General features: G+C 46.8%; 1 protein-coding gene across 2 annotated transcripts in view; it reads right to left on the bottom strand.

The window, feature by feature from the left end:
* Positions 1-26,616, bottom strand: part of TOM1L1 (target of myb1 like 1 membrane trafficking protein) — a 665,925-nt gene that overhangs the window by 323,977 nt on the left and 315,332 nt on the right. For both annotated transcript variants that reach the window (XM_085617158.1, XM_085617157.1), the window contains exon 6: positions 14,017-14,121. In XM_085617158.1, coding sequence (XP_085473284.1) covers positions 14,017-14,121 — 105 coding nt within the window. The remainder of the gene's footprint in view (positions 1-14,016; positions 14,122-26,616) is intronic.

Here is a 26,616-nt window from a genome sequence, read left to right as displayed (position 1 = left end):
CCCCCTCTCCTCACCTGGTCCCTTACAATTCTCATCCTGCGACTGAAATAAATCAGAACTCACAGATGACCCTACCCACCACAACTTTATCTTCAGACCCCGAAGACAACCCACCCAACGACAATTACCACCTTACCACCACCCCACTTCTTAACATCGACAATTCACTCCCCATCCCCCCACTCCCTGCACTTTCGCACCCCCCTGCCCCCTCACCGCTACACCCAACACCTCCCGTCATTGCAACAACCCCAACATTACCCCCTCGGACCCCAGCACTGACACCCCACTACCCACTCCCACCGCTTTCCTTATAGCACCCTCCCCCCTCTCCTCTTCTCCCGGCGCCTCTTATCAGCCCCATTACCACTCACTTAAACCCCAGTAAGGACTCCCCCCCCCACACCCCCCACACCACCTGAACCTCTCACCTGGCTCTCCATATCTCACCCCCCTGCTCCACTTCTTCTTACAGCTCCTCCCCTGGACACATAAACCCTACACTTACCCCCACGGCTCTTTACACAGCCATATCTAATTAAACTACTTCACCGTACACTCCCTTGGTCCCCCCATCCTTTAACGAATCCATCTTGCCTGATATGAGACTTGACCTGATATTGTCAACCCTTCAACAAGTCAAATCAGACATTGGAGCCCTTCAAGACCTTATCCTACACCAACCTAAGTCCACTTGTGCTAAACAAAAATACAGCCCGTTCCCACACCCTAAGATCTTTAACCACATCCAACATCATCCTGCAAACTCCCACACACATGGCTCTCCACGCTGGATCACAGTCCCACTCCCTAATGCCACATCCCGCCCGGTCAGGAGGTTAAACCCTCTATCTGACTTGGACCTAATGGCCCTCCTCCAATCCTACGATCTAGTTTACCCTTTTCTCAACACGGGACCTCCAGTCTGCCCGCAATCTGATTCCCAAATTAATTCCATTCCAATCAATACACACAGAGCCCCGAGACTCAACTCCAGAGGCATTGTTGAAAAATACCTCACTAAATCCCCATCACAGTTGAACCTACCACTGTAAGCACCCAGCCACGTCTAAGATGTATACTCCTCAACTGCAGGTCCGCCTCCAGACACGCAGCTGATATTGCCGACTTACTCATCACAAACGAACCAGACATTTTGATCTTGACAGAAACATGGCTAAATGAAACTTCTACTCCCATCCTGGACATCTTGTTACCTCCTAACTATGACATCACCAGACTTGACAGAACTGACAGGCCAGGCGGTGGGATAGCTTGCATACACCAGACCAACCTAACTGTGACCAATTCCTATGCCCCTGCTACACCATCCTGCGAATACCTATGCTTAAACATCGCCAACAACAACAAACAAATCTGTTCTCTCCACACCTTCTACCATCCTCCGGGAGATAACCTCAACTTCATAGAACACTTCATGGACATATTAGCCTCTAATGACAATCAACATGTTAAACAAATTTTCTTAGGGGACTTTAACCTTCACTGGGATGACCAGAACGGCCCTGCGGTTAACAGTCTCAAAGCCTTCCTCACAGACCTCAATCTCACTCAAATTTGCAACAGCCCTACACACGACAAGGGTGCAACGCTCAACCTAATTATCTCCAAAGCGGATTCCACATAGCTAGACTCGATACACCCATGCGACTGGTCTGACCATCATATCATTACTTTCCAAATCCTTGAATCTTTTAAACGACGCCCGACACAACCCCTGAGAACTAAGATTTGGAAGAGAAACCTGAAAAACATCGGATCTGACCTCTCATCCTTAGATAACGCAAACCCTCTCCGTCCCCCGGAAGACATGAATGATGTACAGGGGCTGACAAATCACTACTTTCACTCCATGAACAACCTGCTTGACAAAATGGCCCCATTACAACTGAAAAGAACCTCCTCAAAAGACTCTAAACCATGGTACGATGGGAGGCTAAATGATGACCGACGCTCGCTTAGATTAATTGAACGCCGATGGAGAGATACTCCCTCAACGGACCTCCTCCAAACTCTGAGAACATCCAGAAACGCCTATTTTAGAAAGATCAAAAAATCTAAAACTGATTTCTTCAGGTCTCAATTAGACCTTGCCAAGAACCGCCCCAAAAAGCTATTCGACCTTATCAAAACCCAAACTAAAAGCCTACCTAATGCCCTCAATGCCAGCCCACTCTCTCTACCCAACTGTGAGGAGTTTGCTTCCTTCTTCGCCTCCAAGACAGAATCCATTAAATCGGACCTACTCAAGGACCTTAGCTCCTTATCAGATTTGACTAAGAGCCCTTCACTCCCTCTTGATGGTGCTTTAGCTAATATCCGCCCATTATTTAAACTAAAAAACAATGCAACTTGGTTCCATTTTGACATTTTCTCTGAAGACTCCATATTAAAAACACTCAACACTCTGAAGCCCTCCAATTACTTCACTGACCCGCTCCCTGCGAACTACCTAAAAGACTTCATTCCTCTCATACTACCCAGCTGGACCAAGATCATTAACACTTCCCTCCTTCAAGGCTCCATCCCTGACATCCTGAAAACTGGGCAGGTCTCACCTATCCATTAAGAAAACCACAGTGGACCCCTCGGACCCCAACAACTATCGTCCGATATCTAATATCCCTATGTTAGCCAAACTCCTGGAAAAATGTGTTAACTTACAGCTGAACAGTCACATTGATCGATACAACTTGCTGAACCAATTTCAATCAGGCTTCAGAGCCGGTCACAGCACCGAGTCAGCCATGGCTCATGTTGTAGACGACGCGATCAAAATCCTAGACCAAAATGAAGCTTGTCTACTGTTAGAAATGGGGGTCTCTAGTTGGCAATGGCTGGCCACTGTCCAAGTAGGGACCATTCTTCCTAAGTCAGAGTAAGCAGCCTACATCCTTTGACAACCCCTGCTCAACCCTGTGGTAACGTAGCACGAGCAGCTAGGCTTATCACAGAGGCAGTGTGTGAAGCATTTATGACCATACACAGTAATATAATGAGGAACACTACAAATGGACACCACTCAAGTAGTTTTGAAAAATAGGTATTTTTATATAGACTTAATCACAAGACCAATAACAGTAAAAATCCACAATACTATAAAAATATAATTACTTTAGAAATGCTGCAAGGAAAAATAGTTCAGGATGCACAAAATGATGTTTAGTTCAAGGCAGTGGTCTCTGCGACCCTTTTACTCACAAAGTATCTGGTTCCTGGGGCAAAGCAACAAAAATGTCGCTAAGGCGTTGTAGCGATAAATTTCCTCCCGCTAACCAGCGATGCGTTGAATCCTTACTGCAAGGGAGGATGATTCGCTGGGTTGCGGGCAGGACAAAGCTACAAACTTCCTCACGCTAAGCCGGTGATGCGATGAAATCCTTGCCGCGAAGGGAGGATGATGCACCGAGCCTGTTGCGTGTGCGATCTTGCTGCGTTGACAAAAGATGGCGCTCCGCGAGGGAGCGACGATCCGGATTCGATGCGGGGAAAAATGGCGAACGCTCGGCGTCCGCGCTGAGATGATCCTGTTGCGATGATTTCCAGATAGCGGGCGTTTTCAGGCCCGCAGACAGGTGCTGCGACGATCTTCGGATAGCGGGCGTTTTCAGGCCCGCAGACAGGTGCAGCGACGATCTTCGGGGTTAGCGAGCACTCGGCGACAGCGGAGCGGCGATTGTTCTCACGCTCACCAGCTGCAGCGGCTCGCTAACGGAGGTTAGCGACGATTTTCAGCGCTCTCTTCTCAGCAGTAGAAATAGAGGTCCTGGAACACACAGGAGCCTCACCTGCAGATAGTAATCCTCGCTGGGAGGAAACAGGAGGCTGATGGTGGAGTCTGATGTGCCTGAGACTCCAGCAGGAGGCTAGCTCTCTCCTAGCCCTTGGGTAGTTGCTGTAGTAAAAGAAATAAAAGTCAAATCAAAGTTCCTTTCCTCTTCTTGAAGTCCAGTAGTAACAGCTGCAGGCCAGTCCCAGGAACAGCACACAAGCACAAGGACAGTCCTTCTCCTGCAGATTCTTGTAGCCACACGGACAGAGGTTCTTCTTGTTATCCAGGAGCAATACAACTTGTAGGGGTTTGTGCACAAATATTTATACCCCCAAAGTCTTTGTTCTTAGGGGTCCCAAGTCTCTGAACCCAGCCAGAACCAGTTCTGCCCAGCCCTGGAGCACTTTGTTGATCAGGCTGCATCCTTCCTTTCAGAAAGAGGGGGTCTGCATCAGACGCACAGTGGGTGGTGGAGCCAGCGTTCACCTTGCCAGGCACAGTCCTATTCAAGTGCAGGAGCTACCCCTCCCCTCACACCAAGGCAGGTCGCTCTATTCAACCCAGGTCTGACTCAGCCTGCCCTGTCCCTCCAAAACCAGACAGCCAATACACATCATAGCAGAGCAAACTGGAAGGCTTAGGCAAGAAAGTACCTATACTCTAAAAGTGGTAGTTTCAAACACAGAATATAAAAATAACCTTCACTAAAAGATGTATTTTAATATTCTGAGCTCAGGCATATTAGATTCGTTTTTCTACCATGTTCTGTGGGTCAGGTAGGACTATAGAGTGTAATAGCCCAGACCTCCCATTCTGGCCTATGGAGAACAGGTAGCCTTACAGTAGTGAAAAACGAAATGGGGTGTAATTCACTACTAGGACATGCTACACACCATCAGGGCATGTCCTACCTTACACATACCATGCGCCCTATCATAAGGGGGGCTTACAGGATGCCAAGGGAAGGTTTAGGGGCTGGGAAGTGGGTGCACTTCACAGCCAAGATGGCAGTTCTGGACTGCACGCAGACACTGCAGTGGCAGGTCTGAGACACACTTTACAAGCTGCTTCTGTGGGTGGCACAATCCCGTGCTGCAGGCCCACCAGCAGCATTCGGTTTACCAGCCCTGGGCACACACAGGCCACGCTACTAGGGACTAACAGGTAAACCAAATAAGCCAATCATGGATGTACCAACTCATATGTCATCTTTACGAAGGGAGCATTCGCGCTGTGGCACTGAATGGCAGTGGCACAGCGCCCAGAGCATCTATAACCAGCAAAAACAGAGGAGACACAGCGAAAAAATGGAAGGGAGACTCACGCCAATGGTGCCAGGTCTAACACATGTCCCCTCCAGCTGAAATGTGGGGAGAACTACCCATCCCCTGGGAGGTTCTCATCACTAAGGCGGAAAAATCTGGACAGACCATCAGCATTGGCGTGTTCTGTACCAGGGCGGTGTTCCACCGTAAAGTCCATACCCTGTAGGGAAATGGACCACCTTAACAACTTGGGATTCTCATCCCTCATCTGCATTAACCACCTGAGGGGCCTGTGGTCGGTCTGAACCCGGAAGTGAGTCCCAAACAGGTATGGTCTCAGCTTCTTCAGCGCCCAGACCACAGCAAATGCCTCTCGCTCGATCGCACTCCACCTCTGTTCCCGTGGAAGTAACCTCCTACTGATGAAGGCTACAGGTTGGTCTAGTCCCTCCTCATTCATCTGTGACAGAACAGCCCCCACCCCATGCTCTGAAGCGTCTGTCTGGACAATAAATTCCTTAGCAAAGTTGGGCGCCTGGAGTACGGGTGCTGTACACATGGCAGTCTTGAGAGCATCAAAAGCTTTCTGACAGGTGTCAGTCCAGTTCACAATCTTGGGCTGCTTCTTGGAAGTCAGCTCAGTCAAGGGGGCAACAATGCTGCCATACCCCTTGACAAACCTCCTGTAATAACCCGTGAGTCCTAAGAAGGCCCTCACCTGGGTCTGGGTCCTTGGGGGCTCCCAAGCCAGGATGGTCTCAATCTTGGGCTGTAGAGGGGCCACCTGGCCACTCCCTACCTGGTGTCCTAAGTACACCACCGAACCCTGCCCAATCTGGCACTTACTGGCCTTGATTGTGAGGCCTGCTCTGCGCAGCGCCATCAACACTTCCCAGAGGTGGCGTAAGTGGTCCTCCCATGAGGAACTAAATACAGCAATGTCGTCCAGGTAGGCGGCACTGAAATCCTCCAGCCCAGCCAACACCTGGTTGACCAACCTCTGAAAGGTGGCAGGGGCATTCTTCATCCCAAAAGGCATCACATGGAACTGGTAGTGCCCATCTGGGGTGGAGAATGCGGACCTCTCCTTTGCCCCCTCAGTTAAGGCGATCTGCCAGTACCCAGACGTCAGATCAAACGTGCTGAGGTACCGGGCAGCCCCCAACCGATCTATGAGCTCATCAGCTCTGGGGATGGGGTGCGCGTCGGTCCTCGTGACCGAATTGAGACCTCGGTAGTCCACACAGAACCTAAGTTCTGGAGTGTCACCAGGCGCTGCAGCCTTTGGTACCAAGACCACGGGGCTGGACCAAGGGCTGCTAGAGGACTCAATCACCCCCAGGGCAAACATTTTGGAGACCTCCTCCTTAATGCAGGCCCTTACCCTGTCGGTCACCCAGTAAGCCTTGTGCTTGACAGGAGGACTGTCCCCGGTGTCTACCTCATGGACGCACCAGTCAGTGACACCAGGTACCAGGGAAAATAAATCTGGGAATTGCCCCAACAGCTGGTGGCAATCTCTCTGCTGTTCTGGGGTCAGTGTGGTGGAGAGGACCACACCCTCCACTGACCCATCCTTCTCTCCTGCACACAGGAGGTCAGGAAGAGGCTCACTCTCCTCCTCCATCCCTGCATCTGTGGCAAGAAGCATGCCCACTTCAGACCTCGCAAAGTGGGGCTTTAGGCGATTCACATGCAGGACCCGCAGGGGGTTCCTGGGAGATTTAAAGTCCACCAAATAGGTAACTTGACTTTTTCGCTCCACCACCTCAAATGGACCGGTCCACTTATCTTGGAGCGCACAGGGCTCCACTGGGGCCAGTACCCAAACCTTTTGACCAGGTTGAAACTCGACCAGAGTGGCATTCTGGTCGTGCCAACGTTTCATCTCCTCCTGGCTGGCTTCCAGATTTGCCTCAGCAATGTTTCTGAAACGCCGAGTTTGGTTCCTGAAGGCCAGGATGTAGCTAAACACATCCTGGGAGGTTTCCTGGGAGATTGCTCCCAGCCTTCCTTGACCAGACTCAGAGGCCCTCTTACCGGATGGCCATAGAGCAGTTCAAAGGGGCTGAACCCTAAGGACTTCTGTGGCACTTCACGGTATGCAAACAACAGGCATGGCAAGAGGACGTCCCACTTACGCCTCAGGGGCTCCTCTAGGCCCATGATCATGCCCTTCAAGGTCCGGTTGAATCTCTCAACCAGACCGTTACCCTGGGGGTGGTAAGGAGTGGTGAACTTGTAAGTCACCCCACACTCCTTCCACAGAGACTTCATATACTGGGAGATGAAGTTGGTCCCCCTGTCGCTCACCACCTCTCTGGGGAACCCCACACGGGAGAAGATCCCCATCAGTGCACGTCCCACCACGGGGGCCGTCACTGTCCTGAGCGGGATGGCTTCAGGGTACCGGGTGGCATGGTCCACCAAGACCAGGATGTACCTGTTGCCCATGGCTGTCTTGGGGTCCAGAGGCCCCACAATGTCAATGCCCACTCGCTCGAATGGGGTGCTAACAACTGGGAAGGGTTGGAGTGGGGCCTTGATCTTCCCCCCACTCTTCCCACTTGCCTGGCAAGTCTCACAGGACCTACAATATGTATCTGAACTCTTGCGCATCTGGGGCCAATAAAAGTGGGTGACCAGCCTTTCAAAGGTCTTGGTCTGCCCCAGATGTCCTGCCAATGGAATGTCATGAGCTAACCCCAGTAGGAAGGTTCTGAAGCACTCGGGTACCACCAGCACACGGGCTGACCCCGGCTCAGCAACCTTAGGCTCACTATACAGGAGACTGTTCTCCCAATAAATCAGATGTGAACCAGACATATCACCTGCTGCCTGGGCTGCAGCCTGTTGCCGCATACCCTCAAGAGAGGGGCAAGTTCTCTGCTGTTCACAAAACTCCTCCCTGGTGGGCCCCCCTTCCTGCTGCCACTGGGTCAGCTCAGGCAGGTCCCCCAGGTCGGTACTCTGCTCCCCGGTAGGATCCAGGGCATCCCCCTCAGGGTCTGCTCCCTCCTGGGCCGTGGGAACCAAGGGGGCCGGTTTCCCGTGCCCCCTGCCCCCTCCCTCTAAGGCAGGGACCTGGGCCATATTCTCAGGCTCCAGGTCTTTCTCAACACTCTCTTTGGCTGCCATGGACCGAGTGGTAGCACATGCCCACTCAGGCAGTCCCAACATTTGCAAGTGAGCTCTCCTCTCCACTGTAGCCCACAGTGAGTTCTCTAAATCATTGCCCAACAGACAGTCCACAGGCATGGCGGGCCTCACAGCCACCTGAAGATTTCCTGAGACCCCCCCACACTCAAAGGGAACCTGGGCCACCTCACATTGGCTCTCTGTGTTGTCTGCCGACACTACTGGGTAGAATGCATGGGGCACAACCTGCTCTTTGGACACCAACCGGGAGCTGACAGCAGTTACACTGGCTCCTGTGTCCCTCAGAGCCTCCACTCTATGGCCATTGATGGTTACCCACTGCCTGTATTTTTTAGTGTTATCAGGCAGTGCAGGTTTAGGAACCATTTCAAAGTCTCCTATTGAGACAAGGGTCAACTCTACGGGGTCCCACCCACCTGGGGCACCCATCTCCTCCTCCCCCAGGGCTACACTAGCAAGCTGGCGGGCGGTGCACGGGGTGGTGCAGCAGTATCCTTTTGGGGACACTGGGGGTCAAAGTATCTGTGGCCCACCTGGCCACACTTAAAACACGTAGGGGGCCTCCTTGGAACAGGATTACCTGTTGGAGGCACTGGCTTCTTATCTGGGGGAGGCTGGGATACCACTGCCTGGTTCCCTTGGGAATTATCTTGGGGCCCTCGGTGGAACTCCCTTGGTTTACCCCTGTCCCCCCCACCTCTCTGCTGGGGACCCTGCCCACCTTTGGCGAAGTCTCCCACTGGACCCTTGCGAACCCGGGTGCTCACCCAGCGGTCCGCCTCCTCAGCAAGCTTCCTAGGGTTAGTCAGCTTGCAATCTATCAGATGCTGGCGTAGCTCAGGAAAACAGTTACTAGAAAAATGCTCCCATGCAATCAAGTCATACAGTTGCTCAAAAGTTTCTACTTTGCTGCCTTTTACTCAGCGCTCCATTGCTCTGCCAAAAAAAGACACATATTCAACCCACGTGGTACCCTCTATCTTCTTGCAGGTTCTAAATCTCTGCCTGTACATCTCAGGGGTTAAACCATAGCGGGTAATCAAAGCTTCCTTCATGTGAGCATAAATCATCCTACTTTCTGGGGGTAGGTCCAACAAGGTATCCCTCCCCTCACTCACAAAGCGTCCCCACAGCCCCGCTCCCCAATCCTTCTCAGGGACCCGGTGGGACACCATAGCTAATTCATAAGCGGCAAACCATTGCCCAATATCCTCACTTTTATGAAAATCCTTAATAACATCTTTAGGGATATATACTCTACTATCAGTATGCACTACTGGTATGCTGCCACCAGAGGGGGAGATCTCAATACTCTTGGCCTTAATCTCCAATTCCCTCAAAATTCTCTCATTTTCAAATTTCATCTTCATTATCTCAACTTCCAACTTCTTATTCTCTAGGTCCTTCTGACCATCCAATTTAAGCTTGGCCATCTCCATATTATGCCGCCTATCTCTCTCCCTGTCCTCCATCTCTTCTGGAGTCAGGCCCCTTGAGGACACACTAGTGCCCGGGCTGGAAACTGCTTTATCCCCTACCAAATCTACAATTTCGTCCTGCTGCTCTCCTGCATTCTCTCCCCCCTCCACAGGCTCTTCCACATTCCTAGGGGCATCCCTGGCTTCTAACCAGGCCTTCAGCGCCTTGTAATACTCTTCCCTTCTAGTGAGACCTGTGATAGGGACTGTGAAGCGTTTGCAAAAATATTTGAGCTGCTTGGCATTGTAGGTGTCTAATTTCTCTTCTTCCCAGGAGAGATCCTCAGAGGCATTGGATCTGGGCTTGCCCATTGTGGCAATAACTGGCAATAACGATCAAAAATAGAATAAAAAAATCTCAACAACGTACGTGGTTATGTTATGGTCTGCACTCACTAGTAGTGTACACTATAATTACTGTATGCAATCATAAATGCAAGTCCAGATCCTCACCGCTGACCACCAATGTTAGAAATGGGGGTCTCTAGTTGGCAATGGCTGGCCACTGTCCAAGTAGGGACCCTTCTTCCTAAGTCAGAGTAAGCAGCCTACACCCTTTGACAACCCCTGCTCAACCCTGTGGTAACGTAGCACGAGCAGCTAGGCTTATCTCAGAGGCAGTGTGTGAAGCATTTATGACCATACACAGTAATATAATGAGGAACACTACAAATGGACACCACTCAAGTAGTTATGAAAAATAGGTATTTTTATATAGACTTAATCACAAGACCAATAACAGTAAAAATCCACAATACTATAAAAATATAATTACTTTAGAAATGCTGCAAGGAAAAATAGTTCAGGATGCACAAAATGATGTTTAGTTCAAGGCAGTGGTCTCTGCGACCCTTTTACTCACAAAGTATCTGGTTCCTGGGGCAAAGCAACAAAAATGTCGCTAAGGCGTTGTAGCGATAAATTTACTCACGCTAACCAACGATGCGTTGAATCCTTACCGCAAGGGAGGATGATGCGCTGGGTTGCGGGCAGGACAAAGCTACAAACTTCCTCACGCTAAGCCGGTGATGCGATGAAATCCTTGCCGCGAAGAGAGGATGATGCACCGAGCCTGTTGCGTGTGCGATCTTGCTGCGTTGACAAAAGATGGCGCTCCGCGAGGGAGCGACGATCCGGATTCGATGCGGGGAAAAATGGCGAACGCTCGGCGTCCGCGCTGCGATGATCCTGTTGCGATGATTTCCAGATAGCGGGCGTTTTCAGGCCCGCAGACAGGTGCTGCGACGATCTTCGGATAGCGGGCGTTTTCAGGTCCGCAGACAGGTGCAGCGACGATCTTCGGGGTTAGCGAGCACTCGGCGACAGCGGAGCGGCGATTGTTCTCATGCTCACCAGCTGCAGCGGCTCGCTAACGGAGGTTAGCGACGATTTTCAGCGCTCTCTTCTCAGCAGTAGAAATAGAGGTCCTGGAACACACAGGAGCCTCACCTGCAGATAGTAATCCTCGCTGGGAGGAAACAGGAGGCTGATGGTGGAGTCTGATGTGCCTGAGACTCCAGCAGGAGGCTAGCTCTCTCCTAGCCCTTGGGTAGTTGCTGTAGTAAAAGAAATAAAAGTCAAATCAAAGTTCCTTTCCTCTTCTTGAAGTCCAGTAGTAACAGCTGCAGGCCAGTCCCAGGAACAGCACACAAGCACAAGGACAGTCCTTCTCCTGCAGATTCTTGTAGCCACACGGACAGAGGTTCTTCTTGTTATCCAGGAGCAATACAACTTGTAGGGGTTTGTGCACAAATATTTATACCCCCAAAGTCTTTGTTCTTAGGGGTCCCAAGTCTCTGAACCCAGCCAGAACCAGTTCTGCCCAGCCCTGGAGCACTTTGTTGATCAGGCTGCATCCTTCCTTTCAGAATGAGGGGGTCTGCCTCAGACGCACAGTGGGAGGTGGAGCCAGCGTTCACCTTGCCAGGCACAGTCCTATTCAAGTGCAGGAGCTACCCCTCCCCTCACACCAAGGCAGGTCGCTCTATTCAACCCAGGTCTGACTCAGCCTGCCCTGTCCCTCCAAAACCAGACAGCCAATACACATCATAGCAGAGCAAACTGGAAGGCTTAGGCAAGAAAGTACCTTAACTCTAAAAGTGGTAGTTTCAAACACAGAATATAAAAATAACCTTCACTAAAAGATGTATTTTAATATTCTGAGCTCAGGCATATTAGATTCGTTTTTCTACCATGTTCTGTGGGTCAGTTAGGACTATAGAGTGTAATAGCCCAGACCTCCCATTCTGTCCTATGGAGAACAGGTAGCCTTACAGTAGTGAAAAAGGAAATGGGGTGTAATTCACTACTAGGACATGCTACACACATCAGGGCATGTCCTACCTTACACATACCATGCGCCCTATCATAAGGGGGGCTTACAGGATGCCAAGGGAAGGTTTAGGGGCTGGGAAGTGGGTGCACTTCACAGCCAAGATGGCAGTTCTGGACTGCACGCAGACACTGCAGTGGCAGGTCTGAGACACACTTTACAAGCTGCTTCTGTGGGTGGCACAATCCCGTGCTGCAGGCCCACCAGCAGCATTCGGTTTACCAGCCCTGGGCACACACAGGCCACGCTACTAGGGACTAACAGGTAAACCAAATAAGCCAATCATGGATGTACCAATTCATATGTCATCTTTACGAAGGGAGCATTCGCGCTGTGGCACTGAATGGCAGTGGCACAGCGCCCAGAGCATCTATAACCAGCAAAAACAGAGGAGACACAGCGAAAAAATGGAAGGGAGACTCACGCCAATGGTGCCATGTCTAACATCTACTAATCCTACTCGACCTGTCATCAGCTTTTGACACCGTCAAACACGACAACCTACTTGACCTCCTAAAACACAGAATGGGAATATCTGGAAATGTATTGAACTGGTTCACCTCCTTCCTCCAAAATAGATCCCAAAGATTCAAGGTCAACCAATTCCTGTCCAACCCTATGCCAGTCACGTTAGGAGTCCCTCAAGGCTCCTCTCTCTCACCCACCTTGTTCAACCTCTTCATGGAACCTCTCACAGATCTCCTAAGCCTTACCAAGATACACTTCCACATGTACGCAGATGACACACAAATATACATCAAGATACACTCACTAGAGGACATCAAATCGCTCAACACCACACTTCAAAAAACCCAAACATGGTTGGCAGAAAACCATCTGAAACTTAATTCTCTCAAAACGGAATTCCTTTTAATCGCCCCCCCTAACAAAACCCACACTATCCTGGACTGGATGAAGCACCTAACAGCTCTAAATGGTCACACGCTCATAGTCGACTCAGCGAAATCTCTGGGGATAACGCTAGACAGTAACTTAAAGATGGAGAAACACATTAGCACCGCAACTAAAGGAGCTAACTTCTAACTAAAGACCCTGCGAAAACTGAAACCCTTTCTGCCTGCACACGATTTCAAACAAGCAGTTCAAACCCTAGTAATTCCCCGAGTGGAATACGGAGCAGTTACCCTATGCGGCCTCCCAAGATCCTCAACAGCACCGTTAAGAGCCACGATCAATTCAGCTGCGAGACTCATCACAGGATCAAAAAGAAACGCTCACATCTCCCCTGACTTGAGAGCCATCAACTGGCTTCCATTTGAAGCCAGAAGTCACCTAAAACTTGCCTGCATGACGCACAAGGCCCTCTACCACAAAACCCCACAATACCTAGCACATAAACTGGTTCTCTCTGCGGGCAACAGAGCCTCTAGGAGTGCCAAAACCCTTCTCCTACAACCTCAACGATTTGCCAAGAAAAAAAACTTATAACCGTTCCTTCTCGGGTATGGCTCCGAAGATTTGGAACGCTTTACCCAGTGAAACAAGAATGAACCCTTCCACTTCAACCTTCAAAAGAGAAGTGAAAGCTATCCTCATGGCTAAATTCACTTGAACTCTATATCTACTCATTGTTATTTTTCTTATTGTCTGTTGTCTATGTATACTATACTTTGCCACCTTCCATCCTGTAAAGCGCTCTGATACTCGCAAGAGTCTTGTTCGCGCTATATAAAACCTTCAAAATAAATAAACACAGAGTGGCCTTGCACCACTATATAAATCACAAGTAAGGTGTGCGTCGTTCTTGCACCACGTTGCGTGGTGCAAGAGCGATACAAACCGGCTCATAAATAGGCCCCCAAAACTAGGTTTTGTCTTAGAAACATCAGAGTTCTCTGCATGCATTCTTCTTGTATCCCACATGATGCTGAAGAGAGGTTACATTATTTTGCACTCAATATTTGCCCCTACTGTAGGAAAGAAATGTTATGAAGATATAAATATACATTTAGATAATGTTTTATGTACCTGTTCGGGAGCCAGCAATACTGTTGACGATGCAGGAGGACGGTCTACCGGACATGTTTTAGGCTGAGTACAGGACAGAGGTTGCTTGGTGTTCTGCGATGAACTCTACGGACATAATGTTAAAGTTAGCTAACTTTATTATGAACTTTCCTTGTCAATTTTATAATGTTCCAACCTGTGAATATTTTCAGAAATAACAAAAGTCCTTCCTCCTCAGTAATATTCACACATCAAGATGAAGACTTGTGCTTCAGATTTCAGTGGATTTCTGCATGTATCACAATTCACAGTGTACCGGGTAGACTCAAAGAAAACTATGATTTTCATACTTTTTCTTGTGTGTTGACCTGTCATCCCTAAAACTGTAGAAAATGTGCTGGGTCGTGATTTTTTAGAGTCAATGTGCATATTCAAATGTTCCTCATTTTCTTCCCTGTGGTAAATAATTTAATTACCGGGACTTAATTTGATACAGAAACATAATAAAATAGCTCAGTAAATAAGAGGCAGAATCCGTGGTATTAGAGGTTCGGAATGGGCTTTATTCCAATGGTCGATTATAATCGGTTGCTCCAAGTTCCATCACCACGAAGGTTCAGGAAGTGAAGTACATACGTTATTGACAATCAATTACTTTTATACAATAGGCATTACAGTGAGGCAAATACAAGAGGCGTAACAATTGATAATACGGATAATATATTCGTGCGTAGTAAAAATAGGCGTAACTGGGAGTGATGAAAGAACGTCATTAGATGTGATGTCATATTAGGGTGGTTCTATGAAAGAATTTCACAATGTCAGCAGAAATACTTGGCAGAAATGCGCGCGCAGCAGCATGACGTGTAATTGACGTGCAACTAGGGGGTGAAGGGGACTTGACATTTAGCTCTACATGTGGCGACAGAAGTCTGGAGGGTCAAGTCAACCTAATCCCAAATCATATCTAACATCCTATGTTTAAAGAACTATGTTATCCAAAAGAGAGGTCTCTTCGAGTAGAATCTTATTCTATACTGACTATACTGACTGCCAGTGCGTGTACAAGCGTCTGAGTGTCTACACCAGATGCGAGGGCGGAAATCTTCCACAAAATAGGGCTATGAATTTACTTGCATAAAGACAGAGAAGCCGGGCCTTTGCTCGGTAGCTGGAAGAATGTTTATCTAAACTACTAGACAGGAATGCATCGGCCAGGGAACGGAGCAGATAATTTCGAAGGTGAAATACAGTTTTTGGCAGAGAATAGGCTGATGTCAGGCTTCGTGAGCCGCGCAGAGAATGAGAAAAAGTTCATGGTCACAAATGCAGGCTCAGACTGGAGCTTTCAGAGGCAGAAGGCAAGAAGAGTTTGATGACAGAATCAGGGCCTACTTGCCTGGACTGTAAAATGGCATAAGTGAACCATATAAAGCCGGTGGCCTTTCATACTTAGGAATGGAATATCCGGCCTATTCATGGCGGATCTGACAGAGGACATGTTGACGGTGGACGCACATGTATTTGCGTCTTCATAACTGGAACTGGAGGGAACATACATGTACTTGTGATTCATACATGGAACCGTTGGGGTCCAAGATAGGGGACATAACTGATCAGAAAAATCCATATTTCCACATTCCCTCCTTGTCCCCTACTTGCCCGTTAAGAGATATCAATCTTCATCAATCCATTGATCTGTTCATATAGCATCATTTGTTCTTCTTTCTTCTTCCGTGATGAATGAAATCTTGGTGGTGGAATACACGATGTGGCACACAGACCACAGATCGCTGGTCCACATTGTAGACATAGACAGCAACTGAATAGTATGAGAAGGCCAATACCTAGGAAAGATAGGACCTTCCATCCAAAGGTAGATAATACACTCCAAAACCAACCGGACCAAGTCCAGGTGCCTGGGTTCTGATGTATCTGGCTTACAATCTTATGAAGGCGAGTTATGGCTTTATATACAGATGGCGAATTTTCTGGTATGAAAATGCAACAGCTTGATCCGATGACCCTACAAGCTCCGCCCCCATCGGCCAGGATGACGTCAAGGACAAGACGATTTTGAAGCACAACAATCCGCATAGCAGACTGCTCTTCTGTTAAATTGCCTAAGGCGGAAATAGTTTCGTTCACTACTGCTTCAAGGGTTCTAGTTAATCTACGTATCAGCTTACTATTAGTAACGGTACCTATATAGGGAAAGAGACCTTTATTGAAATCTGTGTATTTTTCCCATGCTGTTTCAGTGTAATCGACTATTGGGAGATCTCTCCTTACTCTATTATTTACTAGATGAGTGTTTCTGTGATAATCAGGAGGAGCTAGAAAAACAGGTGGCAAAAGGAATCCAATGTAGCAAGTACCATCCCAATCTAGAGGCAAACGTACATATGCCGTCTGACCACATATGAAATAGGAATGGCGGGAAGCTCTAAATGTAGACTTGCCTTGATCACTAAATTCTACTACAGTCGTGCATCTACTATGGCCCATATGTATGGAACCATTTTTTCTTACACATAGTTCACCTTTTACTGGAAATATTGGCATAGCGGGCAAAATTGGAGTAGCTTCGGATTCGACATTTAGGATCATAAGATTAAGCGTAAAATTACCTAATCCATACACTTCGTTTTCTAGATCAGTTCCTGTTCTCTGGGGAAGTCCCTCCTTGTTAGGGTAGCAGACCTTAAGCAAAACTAAGTTCAAATTTCCCCATACCCAGTTATCTTGATAAACTGCAGAATTCGAATCTAGAGAATTAATTAAACTAAACCATGCTCCACAGGAGCCGTTGTGTGTGAACGGGTATGGAAAGAGAGGTAAAATTCCTTTATAATTCTGATAGGGAGGGAGTCGGCCACATATCCAACAATTTGTAGCATTGCTAACCTGATGGGAATGATGTAACATACTAATAAACGTGTTATTGCGCAGCGCAAATCTATAAGACAACTCAAGCGGAGGTAATTCACTAAAAGAATGTTCAGCAGTAATATTATAAACATGTCTAGAAATAGGATAATATATGTGCAACAATATACTTGCAGTAATTATTAAAAGACTTAAGAAAAACAAAATTAATAACGTCACTGTGCAATGACTACGCAGTGATTTACAGTACGCCTGTCGTTTCAACATTTTTCGGGTGTTTTCTCTATTCAGGTCCAAGGGATACATGTCAGAGACAATTCAACCGCTTCACCTTGGAGAGGACTTAAACAATCAAATTGCTTGACTGATTGGGCCTGAGTTTTAGTTTATACAGTTCGGATTTACTCTTTTCAACAAAAGGAAGTTTTGAGTCAATGGGTGAAGACACACAAGGGGTGGTATTCACATCTGATTGTAGTCCATGGAATTTCTTGATATGACTTGAATGAATCCAACCTTTTCTGCCTTCGATCTTCACGGCTGTCCTCGTGGTGAGCAAGACCAGCTGAGGCGACTTCCACCTAGGTTCCAGCTGAGTCTTTCGATCAAAGTTCCTCACCAGGACCAAGTCCCCCGGGACTACGTCATGGGGTTTCACCTCAGTGTTGTCAGGAAAAGCTGCAGCTACCTGTGAACGACAAGATTGTAGTGCAGACATCAAGGAAGCCAAGTAATCTGTCAGCATATTACAGTCAATATCAGTTATTTTGCGTGGTATGGGCGTCCCCCACATATTTGGTGGTCTGCCGAAGATCACTTCATACGGGGATAGCCCTGTTCGAGAGTGTGCTACCATTCTCATGTAAAAGAGTGCAACTGGTAATGCTACTACCCAGTCGACACCTTTCTCTCTGCATATTTTGGACAATCTGATTTTCAGTATCTGATTATGTCTTTCTACGAGACCTGCTGCCTCGGGGTGTCGGACACAGTGGAATTTCCACTGATAGCCTAACAAAAGTGAAACGTGTTTCATTAATTCGGATGAGAACGGCTGGCCGTTATCTGAGTGAACAACACGTGGTAAACCGTATCGTGGGAAGAATTCTCGAACCAACTGTTTGGCAGTAGTCGGGGCAGTGTAATCTGAAACCGGGTATGCCTCCGTCCAACGGGAAAGAGCACAAACAACTACGAGAACATATTTGAATCCTCGACATCGTTCCATCTGGATATAATCCATCTGGAGGACTTCAAAAGGGTGATCAGGAGGCTGAAATCCACCCTGTTCTACGGGAACGCTTTTTCCTGGGTTGAACTGGCAACAGATCATACAGGTACGAACTTTTTGTTTAGCTGCTGCTCGTAAATGTTTATTGAACCAAATGTGTTGAATGCTATCTAGCATAGCTTTTTCTCCTAGATGTGCTGGACTATGTATAGTGTTAATTATAACTTGGACCATTGAATCAGGAAGGAACCACACAGATTTTTCCTTCATCATCCATCCTTGATCCGTTTGAATCCCTCCTAATTCGGTCCATTTCTTTATTTCGTCTGGTGTAGCATGTGTCTGTATGTCAATTACATCAAGAGTAGGATCTTTAACCGTCATACAATGTGTCGGCATCGGGACTATTGTCTTTGTCATGTCGGATGTTTGAGTTTGAGCAGTCTGTTTAGCTGTTCTGTCGGCTAGATCATTGCCTTGAGAAATGATATCAGTAACTTTCGTATGAGCTTTACATTTCATAATTGATATTGCAGTGGGTAGATGTATTGCATCTAATAAGGCATGGATGAGGGGTCCGTGCTGAATGTGGGCACCGTGGGAAGTTAAATAACCTCTCTCTCGCCACAGCACGCCGAAGTCATGTACAACTCCGAATGCATAACGTGAATCAGTGTATATGTTGACTTTTTTATTTGTGGCTTGAATACAGGCTTGGGTCAGAGCGATGAGCTCTGCGGCTTGAGCTGACAAGGTATTTATGCGATTTGTTTCAATGACTTCAGTATCTGTTGTGACTGCGTAAGCAGCCACTAACTCTCCTGTACTTGTTCTCATACATGAACCATCTACATACAACGTCAGGTCTGGGTCTGACAATGGGACATCGGTTAAGTCTTGTCTGGGTTTCGTCGTGATTGTAATAACTTCAATACAGTCATGGGCTAGTGGGTCTGTTCCGATCACAGGTAAAAGTGTGGCAGGATTCAATGTGTTACAGCGTCTGATTTCTATATGTGGCTGAAACAATGTTAGTTCGTACCCTGTAAGTCGCGCTATAGTCAAGTGTTGTGTTTGTGTTCTATTCACAAGAACCTCTACTGCATGTGGTACTTGAACTGTCAATGGATGTCCTAACACTATGGCATCGCTTTGTCTGATTGCTAAAGCTGTCGCTGCCACTGATTTTAGGCATGCAGGCAAAGCCTGAGCTACGGGATCTAATGTACTAGAAAAATAAGCACATGGTTTGTGTGCTCCTGCTTGTTCCTGTGTGAGTACTGACAAGGCAGTACCTTCGCGTTCTGTAACAAAGAGTGTAAACTGTTTACTGTAACATGGCGTTGCTAAAACAGGTGCTTGACATAAAGCTTTCTTTAGGCTTTCAAAAGCTTGTGTATGTTCCTGAGTCCAAGGGAGAACAGTCGATGTGGCTGCCTCCTGTGTTGTCAACTGAATGAGTGATTTTGCTAGAAATGCATACTGAGGGATCCACTGCCTACAATATGAAGTGAGGCCTATGAAAGCCCGTACCTCCTTTTGTGTCTTGGGTATTGGCATGTTAGCTATTAACTGAATGCGGTCGGGTGTAAGCTGCCTTCCCTCCTTGGACAGCGAGTGTCCAAGATAAACAACTCGCTGGACACAGAATTGCAGCTTAGAAGGGGACACCTTGTGCCCCTTTTCGGCTAGAAATTGTAAAACTGTCAGTGATGCTTTCTCACATTCCGGTTCGCTTCTCGCGGTGATCAGCAGATCATCGACATATTGAAGCAGAGCAGTGTTAACTGGCATGTGGATACTGTCAAGTTCTCGTTTCAGTGCTTGGCTATAGATGCTGGGGCTTTCTGTAAATCCTTGAGGTGCGCGGGAGAATTTAAAGCTACGTCCATTTAAACTAAATCCGAACAAATATTGGCTTTCCGGATCTATTGGGACGCTGAAGAAGGCATTCTTGAGATCAATTACAGTAAAGAATGTTGCTTCGGAATCAATAGCTGTCAGTAATGACGAGATATCTGGGACCACAGGGAATTGTGGCACAATGCACTTGTTTAATTCGCGCAGATCAATAACCAATCGATATACTGGCGGGGCCTTCGGATCTGTTCATTTAAGAATCGGAATTATCGGTGAATTACATACATTGGAGTCTGTTTCCACAACCACTCCTTGGGCAATAAGCTCGTCAATGATTTGCAGTAAAGCCACTACAGCATCTGGTGGTAACTTGTATTGTCGCATTCGTGGTAGTACCACTCCTGCCTTTAGTGTTACTCGATATGGTGTAATATTCATGCAACCAACATCAGTAGGGCCTTGTGCCCATAGATGTGTAGGTAAAGTCTGCAGTCGGGGATCCATGTCTCTAGACACATAGTGACCTTTAAAATCACGTAAAAACAATCTTACTCCTTCCGGAGAACAACATATTATAGCTCCTAGAGCTTTCAGTGTTTTTATTCCTAACAAATTTTCTGGACATGATTTAGTAAGCAATAAATCTGTAGTTCGGGTCAAAGGTCCTATCGTAAGTGGAAGAGGTTGTGACACTTCATTAACAATAGGTTTTCCTGAAAAACCAAGGGAAATATTCTGTGAGCCTGAGAGGGGTGCCCCTGGAACTTCACTACGTTTTATGGTTGTTCGACTTGCCCCTGTATCGAGTAAAAATTTTCTGTCTTGGCCTAATAATTCACTATGTACATAAGGTCCTTCTTGGTCTACAGGGACCTCGATAAGGGGTAAGTCAACTTCCCTCTCTAGGCTTGTTCATGCGTATCGTTGATACTCAGGATAGTCGTACTGTGCGGTCTGGTACAGCTGTCGTGTCGTGGTTTGTGTGGCAGCAACAGGCAGCGCTGGTGCGGCCGGCACAAACTGTATAGACTGTGGTGGAGCTGGCATGGACTGTGCATGCTGCGTGGCTCCTTGTTCATTCTGATCCTGTCTAAGTGGCCGTGGTCTTTCTTTTGTATTACCTATGGCGATATTATGTTTCAAAACTGGACAATCGTGTACGTAATGACCTGGCTTTTTACAATAATTGCATGTCCCTTTTACAGGTCCTGTTGAATCACCGGAATGTGTCATACCCTTTTTATGTCCTTCAGCTGGAACTGTCTGGGAGACTAGCATTTTCATTTTCGTGTCTTTCATGCGTCTTTGTTCATGTTCTTGTTCCTCTCTAATTCTATTGTGATGGTACTGTAACATTTGTAACATTTGTGATGGAGTGTTACCTTGCCATGTACTCTCAAATTTTAACACTCTATTCTTCACTTGAGGCAAGGCATTCTCTACTAATTTTGTCACAAACAGGTGTGGGTATGATTCGCTACTTGCTTTTATGCCACTATTTATACCAAAACATTTTTCAAATCGGGCATAGTAATCACTAGTGTCTTCATCTTGCTTCTGTTTACAGGCTGAAATTGTACCCCAATCTTCCTTTTTCGTAGTTAATAAACGTGGCAGTACCTGTACTAGTAAACCTGGTAGTGCTTTAGTTTTATCCCCAAGTCCTGCTCCTGCAGTTCGGGCCTTTTCTTCTGCTTCTAATGCTGACCATTCTATCTTTTGGTCTCCTACCTCCCACTCTTTTTCCCTGAGTTTTTCATAAATGCCAGCAGGCATCAATACCTTTAATATTGTCATAATGTCGGGATAGGTATACTCTCCCATGAGTAACATGTCTTTAATTTCTCGGTGAAAACCCGCTGGGTCTTTGTCATGACTGGGTACCACTTTCTTAATTTCTAACAATTCTATTTTCGATATGGGCGTATATACAAATACGCGTTTAAACTCGTTGTCCTCGCCTTTTATTGGATGCACTTCTCGTAAGGGATTCTGTCTGTCCATGTAATACGTGGTTCTTTCCTTGATGGGCAATGAGACATGTTCTGAGCATACAAAAAGAATGTACTGCTTTCTTGATTCTAGTATTTCTTTAATTAATTTAGTACCTGAACCTCTCCATCTATTCATGAGTAATTCAGTCAATATATCAGGTAAGGGACCAGGGTCCGAATGCTGACTCTGATATAGTATAAGGAGTTGTTGAATCATATAAATCCCAGCTAAACGCTGTTCATCTGGGGTGAGATTCAAAAATGTGCGTGCTACTGTATCATCACTGTACTTTCCGGGACTGTCAACCCAATGGACAGCTGACCTGGCTAATTCTTGTTCATCCATAGAATCGAGAAAATGATAACCCCTTCGTTCTCGGAGTAATTTGTCAGCGGCTTGGAACGAATGCTCGTTAGACCTTATATGGACTATAGGTGTTGGGAAATTCCTGTTATTATCTGGACATATCGGACGTATCGGGTCAATAAGACATCTATTACTATTACAAGATCTTCCTCTACCTACATAGGCTATGGTGTCTGACTGTCCCGTGGGCAGTCCTGATCCTTCTTCCTCGCCTTGTTCGAACTGGTCTACCGCTAATCTTTCTTCGTGTAGGCGTTCTATTTCTTTACGGATCTTTCGGCACATGGCTATTATACAATTTTGCTTATCATGTCTCCCTTCTGATATATTCTGGCTCCATCTGGTAAGAATTTGCATTGCTTCCGGGTCTACCCCCGGTCGGTCTTGATTTCTGATCACACAATTTATGAGGAAACGTAACAGTTCCCCCTGTATCTCCACTTTCTGGTATTCCATAGCTCTGTTAATACATTCTGAATCTCGCCCTGTTTGAACAAAATGATATATATTGTCGAGATGCGTAGTCATTCCTGGTAACTTCCCTAAATACACTGCGGCTCGTCTGATACGTAATGATGCCAGGATCATTTCGTCCTCTTTGCCGGGCACAGGGTCATATCTACAATCTACAAGAAGTTCCTTAAGCGTACGGGCATTTATGAGTTTGGGGGTACGTGAATGTGCTGACTCTTGAAAGGTAAGTTTATTTATTCTGGGTGGCGTAGAAAAAATGTTGGTAGCACCTCCCGTAGCCCCATCTGGGGTATCGCGCGTGAAAGGATTCGTTGAACGCGATACAGCAACTATAGGTGTGGACACAGCTATAGAAGTAGCTGTAGGAGCAGAGGTAGAAACAGATGTGCTTGCCGGAACTTGTGTCAGGACTTGTTGCTGTAGAGATACGGGTACTGGATCTTGGCGTTGAACCTCCCTGGCAGGCGGTCTATGTGGGGCGGAATTAGCATACTCGGGAGCTGCGTCATCTAAATATGAGGAAAGAAAAACATCTTCTGCGGTTCTAGGATGCCCCTTAGGATGTACCTTTATTGGAAATAATGGGGGTGGCAAGTCTTTTGGTATCTCTGGAGTAGCCTTAGGTAATCCTTCGGCCAGAAGGGGATACATACCATTCATAAGGGCATTTCTTTGTCTGTCTACTTGTTCTGATTTCACTCTTGTACCTTCTTCAATTAATAGGTTTTCTCGGACTTTATTTGAATTCTCTCTATTTCTCTCTTCCTGTCGGAGGGCTTTTTCTGTACGTCTATGAGATTCTTTACGCCATAACTCAATGGCGTCTTTCTGTGACTGTCTGACTTTCCTTTTCCATAACTCTTCCTCTACTTTCATGATGCACTCTGCATCCCAGGTCCCCGCTGCGGGCCACCTCTGACTTTCTGGTAATTCCTTGGTGTAGTCTACCCATAAATCAAGAAATAATATAGCGTCTAAGCCATGTTTATGATACATAAAGTACCCTGGAGTGTCCCTAGGAGGAATAGGAACGGCTTCTTCGAGTACCCCTTTTCTTGTTGTGATCTGTCTTAATTTCGAAAAGAGCGGCATATTGAAAACTGATCTGATACTTGATTTTGAACAAACTTAATACAGTAAACACGATAATGAACAGTCATTCATACCACAATATGCAGAACGTACTTAAAACATTTAACATTTAACATTTAACTGAGCAACAATGATGCTGACGATCTAAGGAAAACTTAATCACTAAAACATAATACTCGACTTTAACTGAGTTATTCTGAATTTATATACTTGATATACTAGATATACTGCTAAACAGTACAGATACACTGCTGAAACAGTGCAGACCGGATTTGTGTACCCAAACCCGTCTTGACCGGCACAACCTATGTGCACGTCAGAACGCCTCCCCAGTAATGGTACTCACCGGGTAGCTCGGAAACGGAAGGCCTCCGAAACTGAACTGAACTTGAACCGGACTGGACTCGACTCGACTCGAACACTTCGGAAACTGGACTCGACTCAGGACTTCGGGAACTGGTGGGCCTCTGTATACCTCGGATCTTGCTCTCTCAGCTAGGCTCTGGTCGGGATACTTCGCACTTCTCACCGCCTCGTCTGGGTGTTGATCGCAGCCTCAGTCGCCCCCGCTTGACCGGAGGGAGATACAGGAAATCCTGCTGGTACGCGTAATTGTCCGTCCAGCTGTGGCAGGAGACCGGGCCTGCAACTCACCGCCGGCGCGTGAGATGAGAAACTGTCCCTGTTCGGGCGCCATTCATGTGGTAAATAATTTAATTACCGGGACTTAATTTGATACAGAAACATAATAAAATAGCTCAGTAAATAAGAGGCAGAATCCGTGGTATTAGAGGTTCGGAATGGGCTTTATTCCAATGGTCGATTATAATCGGTTGCTCCAAGTTCCATCACCACGAAGGTTCAGGAAGTGAAGTACATACGTTATTGACAATCAATTACTTTTATACAATAGGCATTACAGTGAGGCAAATACAAGAGGCGTAACAATTGATAATACGGATAATATATTCGTGCGTAGTAAAAATAGGCGTAACTGGGAGTGATGAAAGAACGTCATTAGATGTGATGTCATATTAGGGTGGTTCTATGAAAGAATTTCACAATGTCAGCAGAAATACTTGGCAGAAATGCGCGCGCAGCAGCATGACGTGTAATTGACGTGCAACTAGGGGGTGAAGGGGACTTGACATTTAGCTCTACATGTGGCGACAGAAGTCTGGAGGGTCAAGTCAACCTAATCCCAAATCATATCTAACATCCTATGTTTAAAGAACTATGTTATCCAAAAGAGAGGTCTCTTCGAGTAGAATCTTATTCTATACTGACTATACTGACTGCCAGTGCGTGTACAAGCGTCTGAGTGTCTACACCAGATGCGAGGGCGGAAATCTTCCACAAAATAGGGCTATGAATTTACTTGCATAAAGACAGAGAAGCCGGGCCTTTGCTCGGTAGCTGGAAGAATGTTTATCTAAACTACTAGACAGGAATGCATCGGCCAGGGAACGGAGCAGATAATTTCGAAGGTGAAATACAGTTTTTGGCAGAGAATAGGCTGATGTCAGGCTTCGTGAGCCGCGCAGAGAATGAGACAAAGTTCATGGTCACAAATGCAGGCTCAGACTGGAGCTTTCAGAGGCAGAAGGCAAGAAGAGTTTGATGACAGAATCAGGGCCTACTTGCCTGGACTGTAAAATGGCATAAGTGAACCATATAAAGCCGGTGGCCTTTCATACTTAGGAATGGAATATCCGGCCTATTCATGGCGGATCTGACAGAGGACATGTTGACGGTGGACGCACATGTATTTGCGTCTTCATAACTGGAACTGGAGGGAACATACATGTACTTGTGATTCATACATGGAACCGTTGGGGTCCAAGATAGGGGACATAACTGATCAGAAAAATCCATATTTCCACATATGGATTTCCACATATGGATGAAGAAAACATTTGTACTACACCCAATGAGGTGTTATGGGGTGCAAGTGCATATGTGCTTAAACAATGTGACTTTACAGGTATGCGTACATTTACCAATGACCTTTTCCAAATTGTATCAAACAAAAAAAAAATATATTTCAATCATGCTGCTCTGCTAGACTGCTGCTCTGGAGGAACTGCTTTTCTGCTCTGCTGTGCTGTCTGCTGCCTTCTGCCCTGCTGAGGAAGAGGACTGGACCCATCTCCCTTGAACCCAGGGTGACTACAAGGGCTTGCTGGTTTGCCCCCAGTTCAGAAGTCTCAGGGCCATCAAAGGCTTCTTCCAACCCTGCATCAGCATATTTGGTTCTGCCAACTGTGAGTCCTGCCATGCCAAGTGCTGCCAATCCAGTGCTGGGCCCTCGGAAGTGCCTTTTTACGTGTTGACCCAACAGAACCTATGCTTCGACGACTTTTCCCTGATCAGAACCGTCACATTTCCTTTAGTGCAGACGCAGCTGCTTGGCAACATCGCTTTGACAGACTGCACCGCTCGACGACAGCGGATTGCGCAGCTGGATGACAATGCATCGCCTTCATTCTTAAGGGGTATATTGACAAATCTGTGTTCCTCGACTCACTGTATGATTCTTTAGGACAATTCTCACTCAGATACCCATTCTTCACCCTCCTTGGTGATTTTAACCTTCATCTAGAATCGAAAATAGATGTTCAAACCATCAATTTCGTACAAACCCTCGACATGTTGAATTTTAAGCAACTCGTCACCTCACCGACCCACTCCCTAGGTCACACCCTCGATGGAGT

Source organism: Triturus cristatus, chromosome 7, assembly GCF_964204655.1.
Source record: "Triturus cristatus chromosome 7, aTriCri1.1, whole genome shotgun sequence".
Taxonomy (NCBI): Eukaryota; Metazoa; Chordata; class Amphibia; order Caudata; family Salamandridae; genus Triturus; species Triturus cristatus.
The sequence above is the reverse complement of the archived record's forward strand: the minus strand, read 5'-3'. Positions and strand labels throughout refer to the sequence as shown.